The sequence below is a fragment of the Ostrinia nubilalis genome, chromosome 3 (genome assembly GCF_963855985.1).
Source record: "Ostrinia nubilalis chromosome 3, ilOstNubi1.1, whole genome shotgun sequence".
NCBI classification, from domain to species: Eukaryota; Metazoa; Arthropoda; class Insecta; order Lepidoptera; family Crambidae; genus Ostrinia; species Ostrinia nubilalis.
This window is the reverse complement of record NC_087090.1, coordinates 9034025-9053698: the sequence shown is the minus strand read 5'-3', so window position 1 is coordinate 9053698 and position 19674 is coordinate 9034025. Positions and strand designations below refer to the sequence as shown.

Here is a 19674-nt window from a genome sequence, read left to right as displayed (position 1 = left end):
GATGAGTTTCGGCAAATATTATTTAAAATATTTTTAAGGCACTTTTTACAAATTTAACGTTAGTAAAGCAATTATTAAATACAATTTGTACAACATCCACGCCCTTGAATTTATCAGGCCGCAATAGCAGTTGGCATCCTTCACATTGTACATCTAATGAACGTTCCATTTGAAATTGACGATCTGTCAGCGACATGCGCAACTAAAAGACTATTATCCTATCACATAAAAAAAAAAAAAAAAAAAATATGTTCTCAGCTGGCAGCGCTGGCGGCTATTACATTACTGTGCCGGTAATGGACCACACGCACGATGCAGGCCTGATTCTGGATTTTATTCGTCCCTAACCTATCAAATCAGCATATCCATTTTGTCCTTAACACATCGGCATATCCATCTTTCTTCTTTACTACTGTGAAAAAGGAAAATCCCATCAAAAACAATACTTGTCAAAAAAACCAAGTCTCGCAACTCAGTTGTTCTACGGTAAAAAGTTGTGAGATCCATGTAATACCAAGTCCAGGCCAGGAAATCTTTAACGTTTTACATAAATTATTGACTTGGCCATCGCACTAAATAATTTAATTTACACGTGTTTTCATGCGATAATTGCTAATTTTACTCGACTTGGCGGTTGCACTACCGTGCCCCCAAATCTCATTTCTTTTTGTATTTTGTAGACAGCAGTTATGTATCTAGAAAACTGGACCGAAATTGAAAAATTTTACTCGACTTGGCGGTTGCACTACCGTGCCCCCAAATATTTTAGTTTTTCCTTGATTCATACACCAAACACTACTTATATTCCAAATTTGAAGCTTCTAGGTCTGCTAGAAGTGCCTTAGAATTTTGATGATCGGTGAGTCAGTCAGTCAGTCAGTCAGTGAGTGACAAAATTAAGTAACTTTGACCCGTTATAATTCTTAAACTACTGGTTCAAATTGAATGAAATTTTAAATATACCGTGTCTTTACAATGCCTGCATAGCTAATGAAAATTCAGCCTTCTAGTTTTATCCACAACGAAGTTACAGGCAGTCGAAAATGGCCTGAATTGCTTCGAGAAAAGGATGGTACGGCCGTGCCGCTTTATAAAGTAGTCAATAAAGAATTTTTATCTCTAACCTAGTAAAGTGTGAAGACAGAAAATGCTGAAAAGCAAAATAATAATTTTACAAAGAATTCCCATTTGTTACCATTACGAAATAGAGTGTGGTAACATGGAAAAGATCTATCTGACCGCACTATTCCAGAGAATCGGACCCAATGTGACTAGGCACACACTAGAGTGTGTACGTACTGGATGAAAAGAATTCAAGTGAAAAGTCAAAGCCTTGGTAAACAAGTATTTACTTGGCATCATTTGATGTAAAAAAATATATAAAATTCTAAGTCCTTTGCGGTCTCTCAGTGCACACACGTCTCATTCCGCGTGTAGCATGGTTTTAACCTAAATTTTGTAAAAGGTTGGCGACATGACACTCATTTACAAAACCCCTTATTTAAGCCTTGTTCCTTTAATGTATCCTCACCTTTATTTGCATACCTTTTAGTAACACAGGGGACAGCTTATGTTTTTATTATGCTACGAAAATCTTTTTGGCATTACTTATTCAACAGACGAGGTTTTACTATATTTTCCTTATTGATTCCGGACATTGCACGGTATGAATACGGTAGAAATAAGTAGCTGAACAAAATGTAAAAGCAGGGTTGGAATGGAAATTCTGAATACTAGCAATATTTTGCATAATTATTAGGGTTTAAACAAACATAATCGATACGGCTCGAATCCTTCGAAATGGATTTCTGTAAAATTTTGCAACATACGAACAGATTTTTGATATACGAGTAGAATAAATAAAATACCACTTTTCTATCGTTTTCAGCTTATTCGCAAAGGATTTGTTATTTATTACAGGGATGCCTAGCCCGTCAAACCCCAAGCGGTCGCAAAAGACCTCGTAACAATTGATTTCTATTGTGTCCCGATTCGCGGGGACTTGAAGGGCTACCCGCTTATTTAGGTATACCTACCTGTAGATTTATAAGGACGAAACACACTCATCAACCCGGAAACGGATTGTAACCGTATTAACTCGAGGCGGTCAGTATTCTTTGAATGAAACTCCGTACTGCAACGCACGCTTATCCACACCGTCGTAAACATCTCGCCTCGGTTGACCGCGCGGCAAAATGCGATATAGTTTTTGATCATTTTCCGGGTTGATACGTATGCTATATTATTATGGCCTTTATTTTTTTCAACCAAGCATATCCTCCAAAAAGTTATAAGTTCATGATATTATTATTATGTTTTGTTGCAGGAAACTTACTCGTGATACTTGTGGTGACGCTGTCCCGGCGCCTGCGGTCCATCACCAACTTCTTCTTGGCGAACTTGGCGGTGGCAGACCTTTGCGTGGGCGTCTTTTGCGTCTTCCAGAATCTTACCATCTATCTCATTCCGAGGTGATTATGATAGATTTATGGGTATGTGTTATGGGTAGTATGATGGAATACATTTTATACATACCAGTAGAATTAAGGTACTCTGTGTACCGACTAATAGGCATCTCCCATTCATATTCTAAGGTCTGAAGATTCTGAATGAATCCTCAATTTCAATTCATTATCTCTTCCTCTTCTTTAACTTATTTTCTAGACTTGATGATACTGGTACGATTATTCTTATCGTGGCATTAGGTACCTACCTAGATTTATTATCGAGCACAATACTCAAACAATATTGTAGCCTAAAAATCAATATCGTACTTTCATTACTTCCATAATGCCATAAATAGAAGGGCTGGTAAACCAGGGCTTCTATTGTTGTAGCATGCCTTACAAATGACAAATGCGATTACGAGATACGCTTCGTTAGATATTATACGTCCCTACGTTAGGACACTGCTACTTAGGACAACAAAAGCACTACCTATATTACTCTTATGACAATACCAACCAATGTAGCGTTCATTACTAGATTTCAATTGATAAAATCATATAAGTAAGGATTTATTTAATATTGTAAGTTTACTACCACTAGTGGTGTAGCTAAGTAAACCAAATCTAACTAAGTATAAGTAGGTAGGTATAATAAATATTTTACTAATCTGGAACTTGGCCATCTCATTCCATTCTCATGGACGAATGACGTAATTTTATTCCACAATGACGCATATAATTATGTGTTCAAAACCAATTATAGGGAAATATGAAAGGCTATGACAAAGTTTTACGCTTGTGTAAACAAGCATAATATACTTGAGAAACCAAACTAAAGTTTACCTTTTCAAACAATAACTTTGGTGTCCTTAATTGAGTCAGGCAGGATATACAATTCCAAGTAGGTATTCCAATTCTGTAATAAGTGGATGTAAAAATAGATATGTAAATTGTCCTCAAGAATGTTTTAGAAGACCATTCCAGTTGGGGCAGAAAAGTTCTTGAGTGGCGACCTATAAATACCTGGAATATTTACTTTGTTGGATTAATACATCCTAGGCACATGATAAATTCTACGCAAACATCAAAGATTGAACAACTTTGAACTTTCTTATTCAAAGACAAGTTTTTCTTTTCACTTAGGTCGTGGAAAATTTCGATCGCCCTTATTTGTTTGCGAGTTTTCCAATTTTTCCAAGCGGACTGTATGGCTAAAATCTAATCTGCATTTAAGATTAAATTGCTTCGGGTAAATATTTATTCGATTCATTTGGCATTTGATACTTTTTACACAAGGCAACCGTTAGCGTTATCCATAACCGTATTTTTCGCCCTTCGTCCGAACGACAAACAGATTAATGATGTTTGTTTAATTAACCCGACCAGTCCGCGTGATTTGAGTAGTCAACCACAGATACCATTTTACTCCTAAAATGTACATTCAACTTTGACGGGCAATTAAAACTGAATTTTCAGTAAAACGAAGTACCACAGTAATAATGGTCTGGTAATTGTATCTCGGATAAATAATTAATGCTTTGTTAGCTAAAATTAATACAGACTGACATAGACGTAATATGTCCCTAACAACTGAAAGTTCAAGAATTAATTGAAACCCGTAATGAACATAGAATAAAGTTTATAAAGTGTTATGATTTTATGAACATTAAAATCGCCCGCCTAACAACAGTACACGTATGCCGGCCGACATTAACCCTCGCTGTACGAGGTGGGGTGTGACACACCCCAGTCCTTTAAAAATCGCCATAATTTTAAAAATTTGCAAGTGCTGAATTTGAAATTCTCAGTAGCTGGAATTATGGCGCTGCTGCTTCTATCAGCGTTTGCAAAATCAGTCCAGCGGTGACTACCAACTGAGTTACATGCCTTTAAAGTGAGTGTGGGTATCACACACCCCACCTGGTACGGGACGTTGTTAAAAAGTTTTAAAAATAATTTAACAGTTTTGGTGTAATTTATATATTTTTAGCTTTGTTAATTGAATAAAATTCAATACAAATAATATTTTTCGTGATTTTTACGGTATCTGAAATTTTCAAGCACTTTTAGTCAAATGAGATGACTTTTAGTGCGAATCTGGAAGTTTAGTACTGAGATCCGAAGATGTATGTGAACATACACTTATGGGCTACAATTCATACTTGGTGATACAATTTATGGGCTACTGAAATGGAATAACATATTTTATAAATAAATAAAATTGTTACGTTCCCATTTTATGCATTGAGCATACTAATTTTCTCTCATCAGAATTGTGGTAAATTAAAAACCGATGATCAAAACAAATTTATACCCTTCCAGTTTTAAATTTACTTTTAAATTTTAAGTAAATATCTTGTACTTTGTTAAATAAAAACGGTTGTCATAATTAAAGGCACTAATTAAAAATTATACATAAGAAACTGATTCCTAAATTACAAGAACAACGGAAATTGTGTCTTTTTGATTTTTTTTATGATGATAATGTTATAATACATATTTTCAGCTCGGAGCTTTTCTTAAACCTAATTAGCATACGTAAATAATCAATATTAAATATTAAATTCCACTTAAAAAAATGTTGATTGAAAATTTTATTACTTTGTATATTTACACTTTGTACGGGACGTAACTTTTAGTCACCTGGTACACGGAGGGTTAAGTATGCTAATCGGCTATTTCCGATTATTATCATTATGTATTCACCTCCTGATTATGTCGTTTGCAAGTACACAAGTATGGTAACCATCATCAATCTATTCAAAATAAGTTTTATTTTTATAGATTGGTGATTTGAATTCGATTTATTTTCGTTGAAACTGAAAAAGTAATGTTTTTATTTTTGAGAATTGTTATTTCTTCAGTGAACTGGTTTAACTTTTTAACCAATAATAACTTTTAAAAAAAATAAAACCGACTTCAAATGCGTGAACACAAAAAAAAACTAAAAATTAAAAATATTGAGTATAAAAAAGTTCATCCCCAATTTTCCACCCTTGGGGGTGAAATATTTTCTTCAAATTCGCATGAAACCACCCTTTTGATAATACCTATTCAACAAAAAAATAATCGTTCAAATTGATTTATAATCGGCGGAGATATTGCGTATAAAAAAGTTCATCCCCAATTTTCCACCCTTGGGGGTTGTTTTTTCTATTATTAAATTTAAATGGGACCACCCTTGAGGTATTACCTATACGCCGAAAAAAGATTTGTTCAAATCGGTTCATAATTGGCGGAGTTATCGCGTAACAAACATAGAAAAAAAAAAAAAAACATACGAGTCGAATTGAGAACCTCCTCCTTTTTTGAAGTCGGTTGAAAATGGAAGGTTTGGTTCATTTTCATCATAACAAATTATTACTTAATCAACGTGTCTGCATCACATGATAACCTGATTCGAAGAAAGTTAATTACTTACTGAACTTAGGCAGAAGAACATTCGCCGTGGTGTTTTCCCGTAAACATTTATATTTATTTCCTTATTTTTTAATTTTCCTTAAAGAGACTCGTAGATGAGAGGAAGAACGGTTTTTTGTAGGGCATTTCTACGGGGACGACCGATCGACCTACTGGGGCGAAAAAAGTACCTTTAAAATTTAAGTACGGACTTGAAAAAAATCACACGTATTTATAGGACTCTTGACTTGATGGAGAGCATATTAAGAAGACCGCCAGGTTTTACATCTCGCCTTGAAAAAATCTAAAAGTTCAAAAACGGGCGAAATTTGGCCTAAAATGGAGTGTCCGGTTTCCAGAATTTACTCGTTTTTGCTTCATAACTTTTGAAATCATAACTTCCCCATTATGAAACCCACATTCACAGAACAAGGGATAGTTAATAAAGCTATATAAATGAGTTTCTCTATTGCAAGTCCTTGGGTTTTAATACAGTAACACATTTAAATTTTGTCCGACGTGTGTGCCTCAATTCCGTGATTTTTACTTTTGTGCTCCTATATCACTAACAACGCACAATACGAACACCCACGCCTGATTCCCATAAACTAGCAGTTGCATTCGAGTGGTCGAGCAGTATAAAAGAGGGATCAGTCGCTTTGAGGAGCATTTTTCAGAGGTTTGAAATCACTCAGAATTTTTGGTCACTGGTCATTTCTCAAACCGGTGTGCGACATTAATAATGTTCATGAAGTATTTAATGAGATTACTGCTGAATTAATTAAGTATTTAACTGATATCTGCCATTACGTTTGGTAGAAATCGTTGTAATTTATAATATTTTCGAGTAATTTGATGAAATGTGATTTTTCCTCAATTCCGTGGATCTCAATTCCGCGTAATATGGGGTATCGAATTGAGAAAACACGTACACCGAATTGATATTAAATGAAAATAGATACTTTTATTGTGCTATAAATTGTTTGTGTAACTTAAAATAATAATGAAATCAATAGAGCATAATAATAGGGTGAACTACTAATCATTGGACCGTACCAGTCATTGGACAGAAGACAATAAAACTAATTTTTTGAGGTTTCATTAAAAAAAATACACTGCTATTGCTATCTTATTAAAATAATTCTTCCAGGTTCTTCCCTCGACCTTCACCAGATTGTCGGTCTACCTAGTGGGGGCCTGCTCACTGATCCGTGGTTTCCACTCGACAACTTTTCAGTCCCAACAGACATTATCTGTACGAGCTATGTGCCCCGCCCACTGCTACTTGATTTATGCAATTTTACGGGCTATGCCGGTCACTTTGGTTCTCTTGCCGATATTCACATTTCTGATTCTTATCAGGCTCATAGTAAGCGACCAAGTTTCACATCCATACACCATCACAGGCAACACACACTGGTAGAAGACTTTTGTTTTAAGACGCTGCGGTATTTCAGACGTAATAGCGAAGCTTCCCGATCGATGCTTAGCTGAGTTGAATTCAGCGATAGACCTCTTTCTCAAAGTTGGACCTAACTATCTGGACTCTTGTCCCAGGTATACACAATTGTCAACAACTTCGAGTGTAGTCTCCAACCTTCAGAGGAGTGGGTGCAACACGGACATTTGACATGATTTTTGTCTTGTCCATGTTCATTTTGAGACCCACTTGTTAAAAGGCTCTACGGAGGCCATGACTCCGATATCATTCCCGATATCGCGACTCCTTGGTCTTCTGTATAATCTGCCGTAGCGTATCTGTATGTGTACCATAATACTAAAGCCTTTTCGGAAACAAGCTTGTTCGGAAGACTGGAAGTCGTCGAGTCTGCGAGCGAGATGATTCGTAAGAACTTTCGAAAACAGCTTGTAAACACGCCTCATAAGTGAGATGACTATAATGCTATCACCACACTTCTGTGCAATGCCGGAGGCTTTTTTTCTTCGAGAATGACGGAATTGAAATGCTTCTATAGAGCCTTTAGTACCGGCGAAGCTCAGCTATAATGCCGTAACACCTGGTGCCTTGTTGTATTTCAGCTATTTGAGTGTCATTTTAATCGCGTACAAACTGACGTCCGATATAATATCTTCGATATTTATAGTATCAGGTCAATCTAGCTCTTCGGTTTTGCAATATTTTTTTAATGTTTAAGGTTAAGAATGTATATACAAAGAGACCCTGTGTTATGTATTTATTTGTTTTATTTAAATAAAATTAAAATAATATATAACAATTAATAATTTATTATAGTTCCTTATTAAAAAATTAAACATATTGATTAGGATTTTTGTTTTATTCCATTGGTATTTCAGACACATAAACCTAAAATGAACCATCTAACTAATAGACCAGCAATCAGATATCAAAACGTTTTAAGTATTTATTATATTAATTCTTGAAATACATTAGGTATTTCTTCATAATGTCATCAATTATAAGTTTGCGGAGCGATTTTTATATTTAGAGATTCATTTCTCAATTCCGTGATTCATTTTCTCAATTCGGTGCTCTCTCAATTCGATGCTTAACATTTCTCATAAACCACTTCACAATATTTAGTGACAATGCTATTTTTACATTCAGAATGGAGTAACATAATTTTTTGAATGTTTCTTAGAAAGTTTTCCACCCAAAATTAACTCTTCTAAAAAAATTTTTTGCCTATTAACTGGTTCAAATGGTTTCTGACTTTCGCGAGTCTATTAATCTTAGTAATCTTATAAGAGTTTTTGCTTAATCTCTATTTTTACGTTCGTTCCTACAAACATAGGGATTATTCAATTGAACGATAGCAACCAACCGCAAAATTAGGCTTCGATGCGTTCAGGCTACGCTTTATCATAGTTTAATGAAACTTAATAAATCTGAATTGACCATATTTAGAGCTTTTCTCGATAACACGCTTGATGAATCGAGTAGCATAAATTTTCATGGCCTACCCTTTTTCCAAATGATCTGGGTTCAAATTTATTAGCAGCACATTAAGGAAGCGCTATTATAAGAAAATTTATGTTCGTACCCTTATTAATACTTTATAATACATCAAGTAAGTTTTAATGTCGGTTTTCTCTTCACAGTTGGGTGTTCGGCGACTTCCTCTGCAAAATGTACCAGTTCATACACTCGTTAAGCTACACGGCGTCCATATTCATTCTGGTGGTGATCTGCACTGAGCGGTACTTCGCAATAATCCACCCTATTACCTGCAAACAGATCCTGACATCCACCAGGCTTAGAGTAAGTAAGACTTTATTCATTGTTTTTTACCTTTAAGGACTACAGCAGACAAGCTACTTTTAGCATCGATGATCAGCGATTTTGCAATGTATCGATGCAGCATCGCGATCGAATATCAGAATCGCGCATTTTAGCAACTGCTTTCGCTGCGTCGAGCTTCCAAAAAGCGCCCAGACCCAATCGCCGAGTTTGGCGTTTTTAAGTGTGCGGTGTAATATGTGTGGTCGCTGCATTCAGCTTCTAAAAGGCGGCTAAATCGCCGATGCTAAAAATAGCGTGTGTGCTGTGGCTCTAAGACCGATTTCACCCAGACCCAACCTAAACGTTGTAACCGAAACCCTCAATTTGTCTTTAAACAGATCTTTATCGCTAGTGAACTTGGCAGCCAACATAATGTTTTAGTAGCATTTAATAAAGCCGAGTCTACCAACTCGGAGGATGCAGAACATTCTATTAATTAACTGATTGCGCAAAGTACGTGTAACATCCCTAATTTATATGGATCGGTGTTAGTTACTCGCTTCACTCGAGCTAAGCTGCACTAGTTGGCTCAACCATTAATCGACTAGTCAGGCGGTTACAACTAAGTTATCTGCGGTACTAAATACCTGTGTCTTTAGGCTATGCCTACATCTAATGGTGAATTTGAACGGATACAATTAATTCACTGGAAACCTACTTACTTATCTACAGTTTCATTAAGCTCTTGTGCCACGATAAACCGATTGTGTAATTAATAGATGAAATTACGGATCCATTTTTTAATTTTTCTATTCGATTGATAAAGTATGGTTTTCGCGGCAATTGAATTGTTTATTTTTATTGAAGCAATCAAAAATCTCTGTAGGATAATAATGGCCCAGGTCTCACTCAAGGGCCTTTGGCCCTGAATTGTCTAAGTGACCTTGCCCTTTGCTGTTCAAAATATTGTTCACTAAGAATCTCGATTTAGCTAGGTTCTCTTACGATAAGTCGCCGGTAATGGCGCTATATGTTACAAGTCACGCACAATATATTCCAAAACGGCTAACGTGGCCACACAGGTGTGTGTAGCAGCGAATAAATAGCGACGCAGCCCGGGTGGAGCCTCGCCAACAACTGTCCCATTTATTTACGTGATATTATTTATCTGTGAATGGCAGTATTTGTACTTTATTTCTCCGTCCTAACAAGTTCTTGTTTATCTTTTAAATTTAATTTCATAGCTTATTAATTTGGAACTTAATGATAATTATTACTGATGGACCATTTAAGGCAGCTGCAAAAATACATAAAAGCTTTGCATTTATCTCAATTACCTTCACGAATAGCCCAGCTGTTCCACGAATAAATTTTGGCATAACAGGAACTTAATGAATTTTCAGCAATTTTCATTACGTGGTCTGTTTAATATGGTCTAAAAGAATGTCTACCTTTTCATCAAAAAGTTGCCAATCTTATTTATTTCTAAGACGTTTGAGGCTGAATAATCATATTTCATCTCGGTGAATCAAGATTGTTTTATTAAATTTCTGCTTTGCCAACGTTAAACGTTACTTTAATTTGTGACTTGTTCACTGCAAAAGCAATTAATAAGACGTGGTATTGAGTTCGTCTTTTGTGTTATATCATAGTATTTAATGAATAAAATAGGCTTTATGTTACAGTTGATTAACTTTGAAATCTGTTCTGCAGTTGGTGATCCTCGGAGTGTGGATAACGAGTGCCGCCTACAGCGCCCCCAAGTTCATTTGGGTGGAGACCATAAACAACAATCTTGGCAACGGCGACACGGAGACCATTTGCATATCTCATCGGAGGAAATACAACTCGGAGCTGTTCGATATGATCAACTTTGGACTGCTGTACGTCACGCCGCTGTGTGTCATGTCTGTGAGTACTATACAATTTATCACCTGTTACGTAGATTTAATTTTACAAAAAGTTATGAAATCTCCATCTGAAGAATTTAAAAAAAGTTTTTAAATTCCTCAGATGGAGATTTCAAAAATCTAGAAGAGTTCATCTGCTATGTACTTAGATTATGAATTATGATAATGAGTGTTGTCTACGAAGTTTCACTACAATTACTTAACACTATTTTAATTAATGTAGGTAGACATACTTACATTCGATTTTCATGGGACCTCATGGGATTAATACCTTTATTTATGTCCTATCGTTACTTTTGCACAACGGTAGTATGGATTTCAATTATACAGGTATAACATAGATAGTAGTCACGGAAATATCCCATGTCTCTCAAAAGAAAATCTAAAACGATTTTTCTCATCTTTCTGTTGTCTGATCAGGCTATCGAAATACAAATTGGATGTTCGTGTACACGAGCTCACTCATCGAAGCCCTCACACACATATAGTCTAAGCCTATTGATAGATTCGACTATCGGAAGTTGATCTCTTTATGATTGGAAATCTTTTCTTTCTTCTCATTTATCGTACAAAAACCAAATAGAAAATATGCTGCCTTCAGTCCTCCCTATAAAAAGGTGTTGTATTTGAGCGGTAGTGTCATCCATTCATACCAAATTACCTGTTAAAGTATGCCATTATACATGGTGTCCCAGAACGCAACGTCAAGGGCGGTTAAGGATAAAATGCGAGTTGAATTATAAATTGTTTTCGTTTCATTTTTATAAAGCTTTATACTGGAATTTTGTACATGGTTACAGATTTCTTTATTGTAAAATTACATAATAATTACATTCTGAAAACATTTTAGCCTTTCTACGTGGTGGTAATATTAAAATATTTTTGTTGTCACAGTATTTCTACCCAAAAATCTGAAATCAAACAATTTGTAACACTGTACTGTGTGGATTTCATATGAAGTTCTAAATAAGTATATGATTAGCAAATACATAAGTACACCCTGTATTTGTATTCGCCAATTAGCAAATACAGGGTGTACTTATGTATTTGCTAATTGGCGTCGAAGAACCCGATGATAAGGGACAAATACACACTCACAAAAAGAGGACAATGTAAGTATTTTCCCTAGTAAATTTCAGAACATTCCATTTGATCCTATAAAAATATTTCACTGGAAATCATTTTAGAATACGGGTTAAAATAACATCATATTATTATACGCTCCCTAACAAGGACAAATTTTGACTTTTAAATAAATGTATCTACTTAGTCCATTAAAATTTGATTGTGTATAGCTAAATGTACACTCTATTGTAGAGAAAGTGAGCAATACAGACAATACAGGTTGAAGAATTCTAACTTATTTTATAACCAAATGGTGAAATTTATAAATGCTGTTCTGAACAATGAAAATCTTACAACCTTTACTATGTTATAAAAGTTGCTATTTCGCATGGTTATAATATTGCCTTATTGTCATAGTTGGCCTCAGAAACACAAAAGCGGAATTTACTTTACACAAATGCAATATTCACAAGTCTTTGCGGTTTTTCTCACGCTGTCACGGACGGTAATTTAATTCGGCCTCCGTTAGCTTTCAGTTTTAGAGCAAGTGTATGCAGAAACATTTTGGTGTTTTAATTTCCTGAGTAACACTAGATTTGAAGCTTTGCAGAAGCAAATTGGGGTAAACTTGTGGTTTGTGTATATTTGTGTTACTTTATTTTATTCATGCAAACTGTCATGTCCACGATTTTTTCGCTCTCAGCCTTGTGGGTACTTAAATTAAAACATGTGGTAAAAGGTACGCAGGTTTTATACATTACCATGCATTCATTTTATTACACATGTCAGGAGTATTGATATTTACAAGAAGACCCTTTTTCTCAATGAGGCTCACTACAGTGTCTATGTGTAATAGATGTCTCATAATGAGACTGAGCCTTTTTTCCTAATGATTCATTACCGGAAATGTATGGATTTTCCGGTCCAGAGACTCCTCTTGTTTCGGTAATACAAAATAATTAATCAACAAATATTACATTAGGTAGGAAGGTTACGGTTAATTACATCAAAATGAACGAAAAAAGAAGAATAATTATAATAATGTATTATCTAATAATATATTACGATATATTCATATAATACCTACAGCAATCAAGCCAGCCTACATAGGTAATTTATGGAACTCCAATAACAACAAACACCACAACGTTGACAGCGGAGTCGTAAAGTGTGTATCTGTTTTGGATTTGTGATGTCTTAATTAAAAGGCCCCATCATAACTCTGCTGCCTCTCAGAGGGCCCTACCAAGGCGGCTTCATAGATTAATATTATAGCAATATGCAGTTACATGATATTAATTAAACCTTAACAAGTACCTAATAAATTACAGTTACTACAAACGTGGCCAAACGTGAAATCCACACAGTACAGTGTTACTACAAATTTTCTGATTTCAGATTTTTTGGGTAGAAATACTGTAACAACTAGGTACAAAATATTTTAATATTACCACCACGTAGAAAGGCTAAAATGTTTTCAGGATGTAATTATTATGTAATTTTACAATAAAGAAATCTGTAACCATGTACAAAAATACAGTATAAAGCCTTATAAAAATAAAACGAAAACAATTTATAATTCAACTCGCATTTTATCCTTAACCGCCCTTGACGTTGTTGCTTTCTTTCGTTGTTGTTTTCACCACGTTACTACAAACGTGGTACAAACGTAGACGTGATGAAATATGTTATTAAACAGTGTCACATAACTGTTTTAATTCGTAGCACAGAACAACTGATAGGTACGTAGCAACTTGTACTTATAAAAAAATTATGGAATTTAGCTAAGGCTGTTGAATGCGTCGTGAAAAAAAAGTAAATAAATCTGGGATCATAAATGTGATGGAAGGAAAAATTTCCCAAAACGAGAAAACTAAAATAGGTCTGCTAGCCACCCCTTCACAGAGGCAAGGGATTAATCTCGAAGGGTCGACTGCCATATTAATGGCCATCGACAGCTATTAACTAACAAGTGGGTCGGCTTCTAAAAAGATTCCGAGATAAGCATCGATATATCGATAAGACGGAATCGATATTCCGTCTTTCATTTCATGCGGAAATTCCGCGGTGAGTTATGAATTATATTGAAATTTTCTAAATCGTTTTGTGAAGATGGGCCAAAGTTACAACTTGGTTCCCAAATTGCGCCTTTTGATCTTTTTTCAGACACATAACCTTCTGCTACACTCTGTGTATAAAATTCATCAATTTTTTTAATTATTATTTTTTTAGGATTAACTTCTTTTTTTATTATCAATTGAAGACTTCAACTTCCTGAATATACATTTATGTAGATAGCTCGTGTATTAGGTATTTTCACAATCTCCACATCAGCATAAAAACGAACAACGAAAGAACAACAACGCAACCCGAATTGTTTTTTTTATTAAAACACTCTTTCCGTAGGCTTCATTGTATTTCCGTATAATCACAATTTTCATCAATATACCAAGTAAACATAGTATTTTTATAGCATAAAATAAATGTTCGGCTCTCTTTTAAAACAGATTAGCATCATAGAAGCGAGATTTGTTAAGCAATTAGCTAGGCGGCTGTGTTCAGCGAAGAAGATGCGTTTGCATAGTAATGACTACACCGAAGGACCTCGACCGCGGTTAAGCAATTTGAGAGCTCGAACCTGAAATGGACACAGAATTTGGTGTAATATCAAGTAAATCATTCGTTGCTTCGTTCTTTGATTAGTATCATTTCAATAAAATAACTCTACTTATTCTGCCTTAAGTTTAAAAATACTCGTAGAACTTATCTCTACGTACATGTTGTTTTGCTTGTGTTATAAAGTCTGTTCTACAAGTACAGGGACATGTCTTTGCTTTGTACGAGTAGTTTATTCCTTTCATATAAAAAATAATTTGAAAGTTTAATTAAGTACCTAACAATAACGTGTAGGTGTATCATTTTAATTTTTTAGATAAAGTTTGTTTTCCTGCCTGTCTTATAATCTCACAAAAAGCTTGAGCTTTACCTCGTTTTTAATTATCTTTCCTTTGTAGATGAAATTTTCGAAAATGTAAACAAGGCAAAATCGAACCTTTTCGTGAAATAATTATACGTTGATCCTGAAAAGTTTGAGACCACACCGGAAGTTTGAATGACTAATTAATTCAGGCCTATTTGAGTTTGGCAACGAACGAGTAATATGAGCAGATGTTTCCGCGACTGCGACGCCTCTTATAGTATTTGACTTTTCTGCGGAAAATAAAGCAAATATTTACAGATTAACTAACATAAAATATTCATTAGCGATTCCGAGAAACTTAAGCCTACTCAAAGGGATACTGGTTTCTATAGAATTAGACACGTGTAAAAATATGTAATAGTTACATAAATGAATATCCTAAAAAATCACTAATGTCTGTTGAAAACCATAGCCCACTGAAGCAGAATATTAAACGGAAATAACAATTGGTATCAGATAGAAAATGAAAAAAAAATTAAATAAAGCTTATTGTTCTCGAGTCGCACGCAAAGAATATTGTTTCAAAACAATGGAATAAAAGCCTTGAAAAGAGTTTTATATTAGGATCACTTAAAGATACATCACTTAATATAACTTATAAGGTCCTACGTCATAAAAATAATTCGCAAAAGATTTTGCTTTCAAAATTAAATATTTCTTGGAAATATTTTATTGCGTCTTATAAAACCTGTTTATACTAAAAGATATTAATTAAACGATATATTGTCAAATAATTTAATTAACTTGTATAGATACCATTCTCCTGGGTTTGTTCAGATGAGTTCAGTACGAGAAAGATATAAGTAAGAGTTCTATCTATGTATCACTAAAATGTTTTAAAATGTCCAAACAGGACAATGTCCTTAATTTATTTTTCAAGTATGTAAGTAGGTCATGTGTAATACAGATAAGCCAATGTCATCAAGCCAAGATTGCAGCTGGTTGCTAATAGCCCGAATGGAGATGGCTGAGCTATTTGGGGTCCCTCCAAGAAATTAATGAGACGTAAATAGGAAGACTCCGAGGGAACATCGACATTTATCCAATTTGAGCCTTACTCATCCAATAGAAAGTAAATTTAATATGGTGTTGACCTTCGCACGCTCTTTGGAGTTTCAGTTCAGCTCGTGAATTTCAACTAAGTATTAGGTAGAAATGTTTTGAAGTGGCTAGCGACACGAATATTTAACAAACTGTAGGTACAGAGTCCAAATATGAAAGATACAATATGGCGCCCTACTTTTACTTTTGGGACCCATTAAGGTGAGAATTTAAGTAGGTTTAGATTTCATTCCATCTTTAAATGCCCACGTGTAACGGATGTTTAATACAATTCATTGTGATAACTTATAAATTAATAATTACTTTTATTCATTACCAACTTGCCCTTATGATGATGATTTTAAAAACGAGTTTTAGGTATTCAGTTAAACAAAACCAAAGCAAAGAACGAACTCTTCAACAATAAAATGTTGAGGATGTGTATAGGGTTAGTCTCGCTGTGTATTTCAAGAGGGTAGTCTGGCTATTTACATCGAAAAAGGTCGAGACTTCGGCACCGGATAAATTAGAAGAAGTGTTTTAGGAGCAAGCCTAGAGAGCTGACCTTTCTTGAGTAACTCTAAGATAAGCCTGATTTTGGTCAACAATCAAGGAATATAAATAGAAATTAGAGGACGATTTGATGTTATTTTCCGTGTCTTATAAATCAATCTTTTAGTTACTTAAATCCCAATGAATAAAAAGTGTAATTAAAGTACTTTATAAGAGAGTGAAACAATCTAAAAAGGGAACTCTAAAAATAATCCAATAGATAGACCGACTCCGATCTCCTTGTCGTTTGATCCACAAACTTTTGGAACATTTATTGATTTGGACAACAAGCGTAATTGAAAAAAAATCACAGTCTTAAGCCGATGTCTTAAAGTTTAATCTTCCGGGATCCAAATAACAAGCCACAAAACAACTCTTGTTTTAACTGAAGTTCGCAGCGGCTGCTACAGTTTGTTGGCGTTGGAAGTTCAGGAGAGTGTTGGCAAAGGAGGTCGTTTTATTTGCTGATGGGTTTTAGAAAAGATAAATAAACGTACATTCTCTTACGTTGGTGTTCTTTGTCTGTTTGGAAAGCTACAGGTTTCAGGGTTGAATAAAAATAACTTATCCCTGTGGAATATTAATCACGGATGAATGTTTGTACAAGGTCGCTCATTAAATACAAGACGGCCACAAAACAAAATAAATACGAAGTCCGTTTTATTGTAAAAATATGACTTAGATTATGTTTTTGGTCATAATATTATTTTTACATAAAAAAGGACTTGTTTGGTTTTCTGACCGTCTTGGTTTAATGACAGCCACAAGATTCTTGATTTTCTCCACTATGACTTACCTATAACTGTAACTAAAGCTACGGTTGGTCGCACATCAGTTGGGGAATAATATTTTTTACATTCGAGAGAATAAATAAAATCCTTTGTTGTTGTCGAACTTTGTATCGTTGAGTCCGAAATTCTAGACTAGACGTCGTACTACAGACGTATCTACGTAATTAAATACAGTTGTTTACTACAAGATCCATCAAAACAGTCTTATTACCCATGTAACTAGTCCCGATAACTAACGAAGAAGTTTTTGCGTAATAAATAAACGTAGGTATTGAGGTAACATTGAAAATAAAGCACATTTTATTGTAGTAGTTTTGCGTAAGCAGTAAAGTTTTACTGACTATTAAATTCGTGGGAATTAATTAAATTACGCAATCCCTTGTTAATGTCCAACTATTACCTGCCTAGTGCCTAACATTTTTCTAGAGTTTTCCAATAAATATGCAAAGTAGAACCATTTGGCCGACTATTATCATCATTCGTTTCAGTCCCACCTGTTTTTTGCCCAATATATTATGCTAACATAGCGTTACATTTGGGATCTTTATTATAATCTTGAATTGGTATAGAGATCCAATTTCGTTGAAAAGCTTTATGCTTTTCAGCGTAAAGCCGGTGTTGTGGTATGTATAAATAACTAGATAATGTATTTCTAAAGTCGGGTTGAGCAGGATTGTAAAAAACAAAACACTGGCGCGGTGTAAATGTGTACCACGCTATCTACGCATCCGGGGCGGCTGTCTGAATAAAGTTAAATATGGACTAAAATAATACGAGGCTTATTTTATTTATGACTACCTTCTGACCACAGCTTTCTATGGCCTTGCCCTCGCGGTTTTCTGCCTGTCACAGAAGATCGGGTAAATTATAATTTTACGCCAAAAACTTTAAATATGAATTGTCATATTCCTAACTTGAAATGATGGGCTTCGAAGTGTCTGTCATCCCTAATTTCACTGCGTTCAAGTTTGGGGCGTCCATCGTCCTCCGGTCCAATCTGTTTTTACGCAATTCATCAAAATTATTTTAAGAGATTTGTACGTGAAAACGTAATAAGAAAATCTGTAGAATTAAGTATTTTGCATTTATGAATCTTACTAAGTAGTATTGATTCACACTTTCTTACTTCAAATGATTTAATATTCGACTCTTCGAAGCGACCAAACAATTTCTGTCATCTCTTACAAGAATAGACTCTCCAAATGATGAAATTTCCTATTTACATACACATACTTCACAGATATTTTCCCCCTGTGACATAGTCAAGTGACGGCTATGAAGGAAATTGCAAATACCATCAACGGGACTACTTCTAACTCAGTTTCCGTATTTTCGTATTTTCGAAGTCGTCTGTCTCTCTCTATCATAGCGACTGCTCGTACCTACCTACAGATACACCCAATAAAATGATATTAGGGAATAGTCCCGAAATTCCCAATATAATATAAGCGTATTTTTAGCTGGAAACATAAGCTAATGGATTAAGTTTGAGTTATTTTAAGAACAGAGATGACAGCGCATCAGCGTACCTATACTCCTATACTCCTACTTTTGTATTATGGACGATTTTGGAACAAAAATGTTATCTGATGTACTACCATAGCTGGGCATTAACTCGTTAATCCGTTAATCGTTAATTAACGAAGTTAACATTTCTATTAACGGATTAACTTTTAAGTTAACTTTAAAAAACGTTAACGGACTCGTTAACTTCCGTTAAATTATCCTAAGTCCGTTAATCGTTAATCCAGTACCTACTATTTACCAAAAAGATAAAGCAGGCACGCTGAAAAACACTAGAAAAACGCGTTCTGACAAGTACGTTCGGGCTTCCAGAACCCAAAACAACAGTTTTTGTAACCAGAACAAAACGAAATAAAAATGCAATTTTTTTATTTATTTACAAGCTTTATATTGACTTGTTAGTATGTGTGGGACAAATCTTGCAACTGAATTTAAGACCAGTTCTCAACCGATTGAGCTGAAAGGATGATGGGCATATTGGGCGTTAAACCAACAGAAACAAAAAGTATACTAAATTAAAGCATAGTATGACAACAATCCTGAAATACGCGGGGATACGGAGATAGAGGTCGTTGAATATGCAAAGTTTCCATAGTATTTCACATCACATTAGGGTAATAAAAATAGTATTAGGTCAATTACATTGCTTTTATCGATCATCTATCTATCGATTTAGTAAGTAATATGTATACAGAATAAATCATAATCGATTATTCGATTGCAATAATCGATTATATTGCTGAAAATAAGGAATTGAATTAAC

The 19674-nt window shown here is 34.7% G+C and overlaps 1 protein-coding gene across 1 annotated transcript in view; it reads left to right on the top strand.

The window, feature by feature from the left end:
- Positions 1 to 19674, top strand: part of LOC135087862 (trissin receptor) — a 59181-nt gene that overhangs the window by 20270 nt on the left and 19237 nt on the right. Inside the window, exons 2-4 of the mRNA XM_063982695.1 lie at positions 2327 to 2471; positions 8928 to 9087; positions 10762 to 10959. Coding sequence (XP_063838765.1) covers positions 2327 to 2471; positions 8928 to 9087; positions 10762 to 10959 — 503 coding nt within the window. The remainder of the gene's footprint in view (positions 1 to 2326; positions 2472 to 8927; positions 9088 to 10761; positions 10960 to 19674) is intronic.